The sequence below is a fragment of the Bos grunniens genome, chromosome 28 (genome assembly GCF_055505025.1).
Source record: "Bos grunniens cultivar Pamir isolate PY7600 chromosome 28, Bosgru_T2T1.0, whole genome shotgun sequence".
In the NCBI taxonomy this organism is placed as follows: domain Eukaryota; kingdom Metazoa; phylum Chordata; class Mammalia; order Artiodactyla; family Bovidae; genus Bos; species Bos grunniens.
In genome coordinates, this window is record NC_141192.1 from 42,105,729 (window position 1) to 42,119,765 (window position 14,037).

Here is a 14,037-nt window from a genome sequence, read left to right on the forward strand (position 1 = left end):
GGAGCAGGACAAAGCCCACTTGATCTTGATTATCAGCATGAATAAAGGTCACAAAAGAGAGGCCTTTCTGCAGTCTCTCTGATCCTTCCATGTCAGCTCTTCCCATCACTGTGAGACAGTTCTCCAGACCTTGCATTGTTCACCAGCCTACCCTGTGCTTTTTATACACATAAATGTAGAAGGTCTTTACTTCTTCTTATCTACAAACATGATTTTTTACTAGAGAAAGAATTTAAATGTAAGTCAGAATAGCCAAAAATCAGAGATCTTTGTTATAAGCTGTTTTCCCTTTTTACTCATAGTTGGACTATTAAATTTATTATTATTATTATTATTATTATTGTTACAGGCCATGGTTGCTTGTTACCCTGGCAATGGAACAGGTTACGTACGTCATGTCGATAATCCAAATGGAGATGGAAGATGTGTGACATGTATATATTATCTTAATAAAGACTGGGATGCCAAGGTATGCCACCTAATTGAGCATTTATTTTTTATCTTACAGGTGTTCTTTTCTCACAAATAGTCCTCATAGGTGAGACTGACTTTAAAATGTGGAACAGTTAAACATTTCTCCTTAGATATGCTTTACTGTAAGGTATTAGGGGTGGATCTTTATTAAAATGAAACAGATACTAATATAGCTCAAAAAGGAGATTCCCTTATTTTGGATATTGAAGCATTCATCCAAAATTTAACTTTTACAAAAGTATCTTTTGTTAAAATAATACCCAAAACACTTATGAGAATTTTTTGCTCTATTACGACTTTTGAGGGAGATTATGTATAAATGATTATTAAGAATTATTTGCTATTTAACTCCTACATTTTATTTTTTGCATTGTTGCAGAGATGTTGTTTGGCATTGAGTTGTTAGACTGTTGGAGACAGGACTTCTTTCTCTGATTATGAAGTTTATCAATACTGACAGATTCTATGGTACAGTCAGAATGTACAATACAGCTAATCTCTGTTGTTTCAAAAATATATTCCCTGAATATCAGCCTTAGTTTCACTTAAGTTTAAAAGATTTAAACTTCAGAAATGTGTCATGTATGATTGCATTGGAGATTGTATAAACTAATTTTGGTTGATTTCTTTAAAATCTTTTTTATTTACATATATTGAAGCAAAATAGAAAAGTGAACATAATATATAGCCCGGTGGATTTTCACAGAGTGAACACACTTGTGTAGCCATGGTAATTTTTAAAAATCAAATAACCTTTAAAACACCTTCCTTCGCCACACACACATATGCATAAATGAAAATCACCAGGTCCTAAATGTCCAAAAACTTGGTCCTGTTCTAAAAGCATATCCTAAAACTTAGTGATCCAGTAATCTTTCTGTACCATACTGATTTAAAGAATATCCTCTGTCCTTGATACTCTTATAGAAAACCTTAAAGACTCCATACAAAAACTATTAGAACTAATAAATGAATTCAATAAGGTGGCAGGGTATAAGATTGATATATAGAAGTCTGTTGCATTTCTTTATGCCAACAGTGAAAAGAGAAGGTAGAAAAAATCCTGTTTAAGATCACGTCAGAAAATACGTATCTAGAAATATACCTAATCTATATGCTAAGGCTTATAAAACTCTGATTAAGGAAATCAGTGATGATGCAAAGAAAAGGGAAGATATCCCATGCTCTTGGATTGGAAGAATTAATATAGTTAAAATGGCCATACTACCTAAAGCAATCTACAGATTTAATGCAATCCCTATCAGATTACCCATGACATTTTTCACAGAACTAGAACACGTAATCCTAAAATTTATATAGAATTGCCAAAGCAATCTTGAGGAAATAGAACAAAGTTGGAGGCACAGCCCTTCCAGACTTCAGGCAGTGCTGTAAATCTATAGTAGTCAAAGCAGCATGGTATTAGCACAGACACAGACATGTGGATCCATGGAATAGAATAGAGAGCTCAGAAATAAATCCACACGTCTACAGTCAATTAATCTTTGACAAAGGAGGCAAGAATTTGCAATGGAGAAAAAAACAGTCTCTTCAGCAGATGGTGTTAAGAAAGCTGGACAGATGCATGTAAATCAGTGAAGTTGCTATATTTTATATACACACACACACACACACACACACACACACACACACACATAATAGAACACTCCTTCACACCATACACAAAAATAAACTCAAAATGGCTTAAAGACTTAAATATAAAACATGACACCATAAAACTTAGAGAACATAGGCAGTATATTCTCTGACATAAATTGTACCAGTGTTTTCTTAGGTCAGTCTCCCAAGGCAATAGAAACAAAAGCAAAAATAAATACGACTTAATCAAACTTAAAACAAAAATACAACCTATGGACTGGGAGAAAATATTTGCAAACAGTGTGACTGACAAAGGCTTAATTTCCAGATACACAAACAGTTCATACAATTCAATAATGAGAACAAAAACCCAGTCAGAAAATGGCAGAAAACCTAAATAGGCATTTCTCCAAAGAAGACATTCATATGGCCAATAGACGAGTGAAAAAATGCTCAACATTACTAGTTATTAGAGAAATGCAAATCAGAAGTACAATGAGGTAACACCTCACAAAATGGTCAGAATGGCCATCATCAAAAAGTCTACAAATAATAAATGCTGGAGAGGGTGTGGAGAAAAGGGAACGCTCCTACACTGTTGGTGGGAATGTAAATTGGTGGAGCCACTCTGGAAAACAATATGGAGGATCCTTAAAAAACTAGAAGAGTTACCATATGATCCTGCAATCCCACTGCTGGACATATGTCCAAAAAAGATGAAAACTCTAATTCAAAAAGATACACGCACCCCCAGTGTTCCTAGCAACACTGTTTGCAGTAGCCGGGACATGGAAGCAGCCTGAGCATCTACCAGCAGATGAATGGGCAGAGAAGTCCTTACAAGGGAACGCTATTCAGCCGTGAGAATGAAACTGCCATTTGCAGCAACATGGATGGTCCTAGAGATTATCATGCTAAGCAGAGTAAGTCAGAAGAGAATGACAAATATTATTATGTATGATTTATGTGTACAATCTAAAAATACTACAAATGAACTTATTTACAAAATATTTAGAAATAGATTCAGACTTAGAAAACAAACTTGTGGTTAACAAAGGGGAAGGTGGGGAGGGATAAATTGGGAGGATGAGATTAAGAGGTATACACTACCATATATAAGATAAACAAGGATTTACTTTTAGTAGAGGAAGCTGTATCCAATATCTTATAATAAACTATAGTGGAAAAGAATTTTCAGAAAAGAGTATAGGAAAATACATATGTATGTGTAACCAAGTCACTTTGCTGTACCTCTGAAACTATTACAATATTGTCAGTCAACTATACCTCGATAAAATGAATAAATAAAGAACAAGTAACAAGGCTTTCCTGGGGGCTCAGCGGTAACAAATCCGCCTGCCAATGCAGGAGACACAGGTTCAATCCCTGGTCTAGGAAGGTCTCACGTGCCGTGGAGCACCTAAGCCCGTGCAACTCCTGAGCCCTTCCCCTGGAGCTGGGGAGCCACAGCTACTGCGCTCATGCGCCCTAGAGCCTGTACTGTGCAAGAGAAGCCACTGTAATGAGAAGCCCACGCTCCATAACTAGGGAGTGGCCCTCACTCTCCACAGCTGGAGGAAGCCTGTGCACAGCAGCCAAGACCCAGCACAGCCAAAGATAAAAAGAATGAATTTTTTTTTTTTAAAGAGCAAGTAACAAATGCAAGAATATTATAGAAGCGTGACAAGCAGTTAAAAATAAAAAATATTGTTGTTTTTTGAAAAGAAAGAATTTCCTCTGTCCTATACTCTAAGTTCAAAATGGAGGTAAGTTTTATTGCTAGTATATTTTGAGGCCATATATCAACAAACACGGTTTTTTTGTTAAAACTTTCAAAGTTTGAAATCAAGAAATTGTTAATTCACCTTGAGCTCAACATACAAAACAACTGGTGTAAATTTAGTTAAAACTTAACATTTTTTTTTCACATTTTGTAAATCTCTAGAAAATTAGAAATATGTTTGATCAACTCTTCCACATTTTGTTAGAGTCTAGGTTCTTTCTAGGCTGATCCTTTATATGACCTATCGAAGGTCATCAATATATAATTTTTAAATTAGTACATAAGCAGAGAAAAGTCTTCAGTGCTTTTATATGTAAAACTGAAAACTTTCCTTGCAAGATTTTGCTCTGAATAAGTACACCGTACCAGAGGGTGCTCTGGGCACTGGAAACCGAGCAGAAACGGAGCTCTCCCTCACAGAGCTGGGCTCCAGTGGAGGGTGCAGACCAGATGGACTGGTGATTACAGTTGGTTATACCAAGTGCGGGACAGATTGCTGTGGGAACACATGGCAAGGCTACCTGATGCGGGAGTCAGGGAACGCTTCCCAGAGGAAAATCAGTTCAGTCGCTCAGTCGTGTCTGACTCTTTGCGACCCCATGAATCGCAGCACACCAGGCCTCCCTGTCCATCACCAGCGCCCAGAGTTCACTCAGACTCACGTCCATCGAGTCAGTGATGCCATCCATCTCATCCTCTGTCATCCCCTTCTCCTCCTGCCCTCAATCCCTCCCAGCATCAGAGTCTTTTCCAGTGAGTCAACTCTTCACATGAGGTGGCCAGAGTACTGGAGTTTCAGCTTTAGCATCATTCCTTCCAAAGAAACCCCAGGGCTGATCTCCTTCAAAATGGACTGGTTGGATCTCCTTGCAGAGGAAGATAGGAAGCTTTAAAACCTATCTCTATTCCCATTGACTCCAGGGGAAGGACAGAGAGAAGCAGGAAGAGAAAAGAAGGTACGCTGTCTGTCACAGTCTAGACCCCCTTTAGATGTTCACAAGTGCCCTGGGAGCCTCTCAGGGCAATGCTTGAACCTGCAGAAGGCGGGCAAGGGCACCAAGTAGCTTGAATCTAACTCACTTGACTATGAGCCTGGTGAACAGCTTCTCTGACTGTTGTGGAACTGAGGAATAGGCTCAGCCTCCAGTGTCTTGATCAAGTATCAACATTCCGTTCAATTCAGGAGTCTGCTTGTTAGGAGTTTAGTTTTTCAAGAGTAAAGAGTTACTCAGTTGGGTGGGGGTTACCTTGCTTAAGTCCTGCCAAGATTATAATCACCACAATGACATCTGTCTGAATTGTTCCCTACTTGGGAAATAGATGGGGAAACAGTGGAAAGAGTGTCAGACTTTATTTTGGGGGGCTCCAAAATCACTGCAGATGGTGATTGCAGCCATGAAATTAAAAGACACTTACTCTTTGGAAGGCAAGTTATGACCAACCTAGATAGCATATTCAAAAGCAGAGACATTACTTTGCCAACAAAGGTCCATATAGTCAAGGCTGTGGTTTTTCCAGTGGTCATGTATGGATGTGAAAGTTGGACTGTGAAGAAAGCTGAGCACCGAAGAACTGATGCTTTTGAACTGTGGTGTTGGAGAAGACTCTTGAGAGTCCCTTGGACTGCAAGGAGATCCAACCAGTCCATCCTAAAGGAGATCAGTCCTGGGTGTTCATTGAAAGGACTGATGCTGAAGCTGAAACTCCAGTACTTTGGCCACCTCATGTGAAGAGTTAACTATTGGAAAAGACCCTGATGCTGGGAGGGATTGGGGGCAGGAGGAGAAGGGGACGGCAGAGGATGAGATGGCTGGATGGCATCACCGACTCGATGGACGTGGGTTTGGGTGAACTCTGGGAGTTGGTGATGGACAGGGAGGCCTGGCGTGCTGCGATTCATGGGGTTGCAAAGAGTCGGACACAACTGAGCGACTGAACTGAACTGCACCAAGGGCCAGCAACAGATCCTGGAAGAGTCGGTATCAGAATGCATGGGGAGTCCCTCTGGTCTCCCGTAGAGACAGATACCTACTGGGGTAAATGGTAGTGGCCCTCTGTGGACGAGTTCAGTTATATAGGCCCAGTGCTGATGATAAATGACACTTTCTCCTGATAGATTGAGTTCCTTAAATAAGACTGCTCTATTAATATTATCTGTTGAACTTTTAAAATATGATGAACTATTTCTTTGACACAGTTAATCATTTGTAGTAATTTTCTTCAGAATGATTTGAAAAAAGAGTAGGTAAAGCAAGTCATCACCATACATAAATAAGGAATGCTTACTAGTTTTTCAGACTTTCAAGTGTCACTTTAAGACTTTTGAGTTCAGAGAATATTCATCTGTTTCATCAAATATTTACAAAATTCCCTAAAACAAGGAATGAATTTTTCCTTGTATCTCTGCATGTACTTGAAATCTCAATTCCAGACATTATTAATTGAGATGTTATGTGAACAGTTAAGACTCGATTTACTGAAGTGGTCTTTTCCCCCTAAATTTAATTTTGTTGCATTCTTGGTTGCTCATATTTACATATTTGGCTCCTTTCCTAGGTAAGTGGAGGTATACTTCGAATTTTTCCAGAAGGCAAAGCCCAGTTTGCTGACATTGAACCCAAATTTGATAGACTGCTGTTTTTCTGGTCTGACCGTCGCAACCCTCATGAAGTACAACCAGCATATGCTACAAGGTAGTATTCCTTTAAAGGAAAAAAAAAATTGGTAAAGAGCATAGTAAGATAGGAGGGGCTCAATAGCATAAACGTGAACATTTTCTAATGAATATCTTCCTGTCCTTCAGTTACCTTTATCATAAGGCTTCAGTCATGATTGTTTTAATCTGAATGATTTTATAAGGGTGTTCACAGTTAGTCCCAAATGTCTTTGAGTCTCTTTGCAGCCCCTCCTTGTCTAGGGTGAGACGGGGAGGCTCAGGGTTCTTGTCTTTCCAGGCCTGTCTCCTTGGTTTGTGCATCTCTTAACTAGTATCCATTCTCAGACCTGGTGAGAGTATTCACGTGGGGAATAAGGACTAGGCAGAGAAGAGAAAGGGCAGCTTTGTTAAAGGGGGTCCAGCAGAAGTGGGGGGCAGAGGGATGGTATGGAAAAATGATACAGGGTAGGAAAATACATAATCAGAGAGTGGAAGTGTAGAGAAGAAAGAATACAGCAAAGAGAAGTAGAGAAAAGGTGTGTTAAAAAAAATTACCCTTCTGCTTTAATATACAGCATCTTTTAGGCTTATACTGTTTTTTACATTTTCTGCTTTATACTCTTTCTACAAGGTTTCATTTTCTAAACCAATTTTTTACTGTATTCTTAAAGTTTTTTTTTTACCATTTACCATGACCTAATTAAAATATGTAGACTATTAAAATGGAAGATGTTACATTGTTAGCAAAATATATATTTGTTTTAAAAAAAAAAGCTGTACTTTTTCAATACCTGTTTTTCATTATAGAAGGGATTTGGGACATTATAGTGAATTACTGGCACACAGTGGCTTAGATCTGGTGAGATCCCTTAGAAACACAGGAAGAGCTGCCTCTTGACAGTGATGTTGTATTATTTCATGAGGTTCAGACGGTGAAGGTTTTGTCACCTGTCCCTCCTTCCTTCTTTCTGAGCCGTTTTGCCTCAGCCCTTATGCATCTTAGTGAGTAGCGGGCTGAGTGGTGTGACTTGAGGCCGTAAGAGCTCTTGGGTGGAACCCGGGGATCCCATCACATCGCAGACTCTGTCCTGGATCCTGTCTCTCCTTCCATCACCCCAGTGCCCATCTCAGCCCCAACTGCTTCTTAAAAATCATTTCTGAACTTGAAACTGCTTCATTGATCTTCCTTTGTATTGAGTCTTGAATGTGATGTGGTGTATCCTTTCTCAATGGAGATAGAGTGAACATTTTAGGTAATGAATAGATGCCATGCAATTATGGGTCGCTCCAGGAGTTTGGAGGAGGAAAAAGTGGTCTTACATTGGAATCGATTGGTCTAGTGTAGCTGCTGGGCCTGGAGTGAGGAGAAGCAAGGAGTAGACAGTATTGGCAAGGCTGGGAGGAAAGGGCGAGGCTGTGGAGTCAGAGCAGAGGCAGATATATGGAGGAGGAATCTAAAGAGATAGGGGATGAGGCAGGAGAAACAGTGATGTGTGGTGGTTTACAGCTGTCTTCTGGGAAGGCCTTGGACAGTGCAGGGACCTGATGCAGATAGCTGAACTCTGGTTACTGAGGAACTAAGAGTTTGGGGCGGGTGCAAAAGACAGAGGAAAATATTTGTGTACCTTCCCCATTGCCATGGCCACCTGTGTGATAGGATAGGGGCTGGATCTCTGGAGCCGAGCTTGACCTCGGCTCTGTCCCTTTCCAGCCTCCCAGGCTCTGCCTCTGCTCTGCCTTTGACTCTTGACTGCAGACAGTTTGCTGGTTCATTTGATCAGTATTGTTTTCTCCCAGTGAATACAGGCCAGAATCTGCAGGACACTTTACTGATTGCTGCATTCTTCTAAGGAGCTGATCCTTTCCAACATGCTTTCACTCCCTGTGGTGTTTGCAGATTTTCTGCATTTTTTGTACCAAAAAGTGTAACTAAGCGCTTTGTGGTCTTTATTAAACGAGAGTCTTCATTCATTTGTCAAATGAGATGTTCCAAATGATTGAAATTTTCAGAAAAATGAAACAAGACATAGTACAATTGTTTTGATTAAAATCCTAAAAAATTCTTCGCATGATCGAACTTTCTTGATGACTCCAGGTTGTAAAACTATAAACGCCTGTCATGACTCTCTGTTGTTACGAGTGTAGTGACACCCTCTGATGTTGCTGAGAGTGCCCACTCTCCCCTGCTCTGCAGGCCTCTGCTCTGGTGTCCTCCTCCTGTCTCTGTTCTTTTCTTCTGGAACGCTATTGATAACATGCTTTTTCTCTGACAGCCACTCTTTCCTTCTTGGTGTCTGTTTCTAATCTGCTGTAGGCTTGCAAAACAGATAATAAACCGGTTATGTAGGTACTAAGAAAACCATAAAAAGTCACAAACTCTGCAGTGTTAATTTGAGCTAGTCCTGCCTCTGTGTTATGCTCTTGACCGTTGGGGTTCTTGGATAAGTGGGTTATCCAAGTGATACTGTGCCCACGTATCACCTGATGTCATTCACTCCAAGTTAGGTGTTGTTTTGCCATGATGAGTTTTACTAGATCTTTGCAACAGCATTCCCTTTTTTCCTCCCAGTGTGATCATTCTTACTTACCCTGTTCTAAATTTTCTTTTAGGTACGCAATAACTGTTTGGTATTTTGATGCAGATGAGAGAGCACGAGCTAAAGTAAAATATCTAACAGGTAAACATTTGGGGCCTGGGTACACTAGAAGGAAGAGACTCCGCAGCCAAGCGGTGCTGTCCACGAGCCAGAAGGCTTGCTCTTTGTTTTTGTCAGATTCTTAATTCCTCTATTTAGAAGAAGGCTGCTCTTAAGTCACCTTTAACCATCAAAATTGCCCAAAGGTGAGGCAAGTTTGAAACAAAGCAATCTGGGGAAATGGTTTGAGCAAACTGAGTTTTCTGTGATTATCCTTCTCAGTCATAGGCTGTCTTCATCTCATTCTCCCCATGGAAGAAAGGTAATATCCTTTCCTCTTTAGATGTACATGCTCTGGAGAATAATCCAGGTCTCCCATGTTAAATGTGGATATGAAGAAAATTAACACAAAGGAGATGAATTGAGATGCTGTAATCAGTGAATCTGACAGGCATGCAGAGTCCAATCTGCAAGTGGCGTCTAGTCACCCCCACTTGTGGATGCCCTCCTGGAGCACTTGGGCCTGTGGTTTCCAGCAGATGGACTGCTGACCTGTCTTTTCTTTAACCCCACTTTGTATCTCACAAATCTGCTCCAGTTCACATTACTGATTTGACTACCTGTACAGTCACCAGCCATGGATAATCCCACATCAGCCTTCTATAAAACTATAAAAATGGAATATTCATGAGTTTCTGTTTATTTTCAAAGTCACTGTTTGTGACAGAAGCCTAGTAGTGTGCTTTCAGTGAGGCTGAACACACTGCTATTAATATTTTATAGCAATTCAGTTTGTTTTTCAAAAAAAAAGACAAAAATCATTATCCCTGTGTAGAGAGTGGTTTTTCCCATTGAAGGTTTACTAGTCCAGAGTCCCTGCATTTACTGTAATCAACCCTGAGGGTAACTTTTGGGAATCTGGGTGTGATCACTCTCAAATGATGTGTGTTTGCAAGTTGAAATGCTGTGCACACTGTTAGGAGCTCAGTGGGATGCAGGAACAGAAGCTCTCTGGTACTTAATGAATGAATTTTTTTTTTTTTACTTTGCAGGTGAAAAAGGTGTGAGGGTTGAACTCAATAAACCTTCTGATTCGATCAGTAAAGACGTCTTATAGAGCCTTTCATCAGCAATACCCCACTTCACCTACAATAATTATTGACGCTCTTTGTTAACTTGTGAATACAAATAAATGGGATAAAGAAAAATAGACAACCAGTTGGCAGTTTAAGGAAACAGAAACGACTTTTTTGTGTTGCATCAAAACAAAGATTTTGACTGTGTGGCTTTGTACTGCATGATTGACTCCAGACCTGTGATGGGAGGAATATGAGTTACCAACTGAAAGTGGTGTTTACATCTGGACATGAAATAAGTGCCCTAGGTAGAATTTTTTTCATTCTTATATTTTACCAGATCTGTCATCTAGCTGAGTTCATTTCATCTCTCCCTTTTTTTATATAGTCAAGTTTGAATTTGAAATAATTTTTGTATAATCAGGTACAATTTATCAAAACTGAATTGAGAAAAAATTACAGTATTATTTCCCAAAATAGCATCAATCTATTTTTGTAAACCTCTTCGTACTATTAAATTTTGCCCTGAAAAGCCTCTTATAATGATTGTTGCCAGTGACTAATGATTAATTTTGTTTTTACTTAAAATAAGAAAAGGAGCACTTTAATCACCAACTGAAAAATCAGATTGTTTTGTAATCCTTACACTAATTTGAACTCCTAAAAGACTGCTGCTGCTGTTTTTCTGACATTGTTAATAGTGAAACATAACAGTAAAACCGTCAGTTTACTTTACCATTTACTACCAGTAACTTTTAGTTCATGTTTTATAAGAAAAATACACAGTAAAAAGGTTTTATCTTTTAAGTTACATTAAAAAAAAAAAACACAAAAAACTACAGTGACTGGCACTAAATGAACTTGAGGTTCTCCTCAGCATCAAGTTCCCAAGATAAAGGGCTTTCTTCTGCTTTCAGGTACAGCCTATAGATGTAGAACGTACTGTCCCCTTTCCTAGACTATTCCTTGTGCTTCCCGTCAGGTTGATTGTACTTTTGAGTTTTGCTGTTTTCTTCCTACTTCTGTGCCCATCTGGCCAGCAGATCAGAACCTCATTCCTGTTGGGTAGCGTCAGGGGGAGACTGTGCCTCCAGCCCGAATGGTGTTGTTACAGACTTAACATCAGTGACTCCTCAGGCCACTGCTGGTGCACTCCCTAGAGGCGGTGCTCTCCGTCAGTACTGAAAGATGGATGTTCGGCTTAAAAATCAAAGCACGAAGCAAAAAACCAGATAACTTCTATGAGTCTTCTTTTTTATTTTTCAGAAAAAAGAGGGAATCCTACAAAATCACGTAAGTCCTCCCAGACTTGAGTTACGTAACACCTCAGTTAGGATGGATGTCTTAGACTTGAGTTTCCTAGGCTGTTTAGCAAAGCCCAAAAGGTGGTATCTGTATTTTGCATGAATTATGGGTGTAAGACCTTGCCCACTTCAGTTTTCTATCTCTGTCCTTGATCTTCTTTGCCAAAATAATGTGAGTGTACAGAAATATTTCTGTATATTTCAACCTATGACAGTTTTAGCATCTGTATAGTTTGTATTCAGTTAGAGACCTTTTCTATGGAAAGCTCAGTAATTTTTATTAAAAGATTGCTACTGTTCATGTAAAACATGAAAAACAGTTGTTTAGTGAACTGGCAGCATGGATTTAGGGTGGGATTAAATATTCAGTACTGTGATCTCACTTCGGAGAACTTGCAGGAGACAATTGTAGTGATTGCTGGTTTTCCTCACCCACTGCAGTTCTGTTCTGCTTCCTTCCTAGTCCCAGATAACATTAGTGCAATGCAGCATCTCAACAGCAAGTGCCTCTGCCCCCGCTCTCCCCTCCGCCCCAGCCTGGGCTGCAGTGCGGTGCGCTGCCTTAGGCCACAGCTCAAAACCGCTATTATTTTTAGGTTGAGTAGAAATGATGTGATGTTGGTGGGAGGTTTGTTTGTCAAGGTGTACAATAACAGCCTTTTAATCTGGGAGCCCCTGTGTCATTCAGATATGTATTTCTGCAGTTGTGCAAAGTGTCCAATTCTACTGTCTGTGGGTTGTGCTTGCCTGACAGGTTTTAAATTTTGTTGTGGGTTTTTTTTTGTTTGTTTCTGGAAAAGTTTATAATTTCTTGGAGATTGTTGTGAAAGGATGGAGAAATCAGGATAGCCATTTCTTTTAATATCCATTTAAAATCTGTTCTTTTCATGTTAGTGGGACTGTTAACTTGTCACCAAGCAGGACTCTATATAAAACAAAATTTAAAACTATTTGTGGCCTATATGTGTTTAATCCTGGTAAAAGATAAAGCTTCTAATACTGTTTTTATTCAACATATTAACCAGCTGTAAAACACAGACCTTTATCAACAGCAGGCAAAGAATTTCAGGATTTACATACAGATAGACTATAAAGTCATGTAATTTGAAAAGCAGTGTTTCATTATGAAAAAGCTCTCAAAATGCTTGTAAAGCTAATCTAATTAAACAGATGTATAAATGTTCTTGAAAAAAATTATGCTTATTTCCACCTGTCTCTTGTTGTTTTTTGATTCTTTATCATATACTACTGACTTTCTTAATGGGCTCCTCCATCAGATACTGTGTTTTTCTCTCACTCATCTCTGGCTTAGCCCAGAGCATTTGGTACTACTTTTTATAAATGATAACAAGGGAAAGAGAACAGCAAACATGGAGTGTGACAAGTTCAGCAATCCTGGGAGTAGCTGGACTGTCCATGGGATCCATGAGCTCTGTGTTTGTATTCTCAACATTTAGGTTCTTGCCCTTTTGATAGGATTTTTTTTTAATGACTCTAATACACTATTGAGCCAATCTGTGTTGCTCCTCTGCTGCAGAAACGAAGGGCCATGAGGTTTATCTCTTAACTGTCACAGGTATCCTGTGTGTATATATGCAGAAAAGTATAATCGGTGTGGTCATGAACTAAAGAGCTGTTTACAACATGAGGTCAATATACATATTCATTTACCTCTTATTTAAAATATTTTTTGGTATGGTGTTTTTGTTATGTTTGAACCTATCTTAGGGCTTCCCTCAATAGCTCAGTTGGTAAAGAATCCGCCTGCAGTGCAAGAGACCCTGGTTTGATTCCTGGGTCAAGAAGATCCACTGGAGAAGGGAAAGGAACCCCACTCCAGTATTCTGGCCTGAAGAAGTCCATGGGGTCACAAAGAGTCAGACACAACTGATCGACTTTCCCTTAGGGCATTTGTAAAATTCTACTGAAATATAGCTGAATGGATTAAAGGGGAGGGCCAGTGTGAGTTAGGGATGAAAACTGATTATTTTTGGTGTTGTGGCAAAAAGAGCACAGACAGGATTGACAGATCTGTTTAGTTCTGATGCAACCACTGAATTGTGTGACCTTCGGAGCCTTTTGCATCTGAAAATAAACACAGTGGCTCCAGTCTTACAGAGAGTTAGTTGTGCACAACCCAAGTGAAACACAGAGTATTCTCAAGATGCAGAGGGTCTGAGAACGTGAGCTCTATCTTGGTTGTGGATGGCAATTATATGTAGTTATGCCATATATTTAATAATCGTACCTGGGTTTTTAGAAGTACCCAGTCTCCACTGCTTCAGGAATAGGCTCTTAGGCCTCTTACTGTCAAGAATGCACTCCCCAGATTCTGCTGTTGATTTTATGGCAGAGTCTTTTCATGATCAGTTCAGTTCAGTCGCTCAGTCATGTCCGACTCTTTGTGACTCCATGAACTGCAGCACTCCAGGCTTCCCTGTCCATCACCAACTCCCAGAGTTTACCTAGACTCATGTCCATTGAGTCAGTGATGCCATCTAACCATCTC

At 39.6% G+C, this 14,037-nt stretch overlaps 1 protein-coding gene across 1 annotated transcript in view; it reads left to right on the top strand.

Annotated features, from left to right (window-relative positions):
• EGLN1 (egl-9 family hypoxia inducible factor 1) overlaps positions 1–12,737 on the top strand; it is a 63,249-nt gene extending 50,512 nt beyond the window's left edge. Inside the window, exons 2-5 of the mRNA XM_086381297.1 lie at positions 350–469; positions 6,413–6,549; positions 9,123–9,190; positions 10,201–12,737. Coding sequence (XP_086237423.1) covers positions 350–469; positions 6,413–6,549; positions 9,123–9,190; positions 10,201–10,265 — 390 coding nt within the window. The 3' untranslated portion in view covers positions 10,266–12,737. The remainder of the gene's footprint in view (positions 1–349; positions 470–6,412; positions 6,550–9,122; positions 9,191–10,200) is intronic.
• Positions 12,738–14,037: the final 1,300 nt, after the last annotated feature.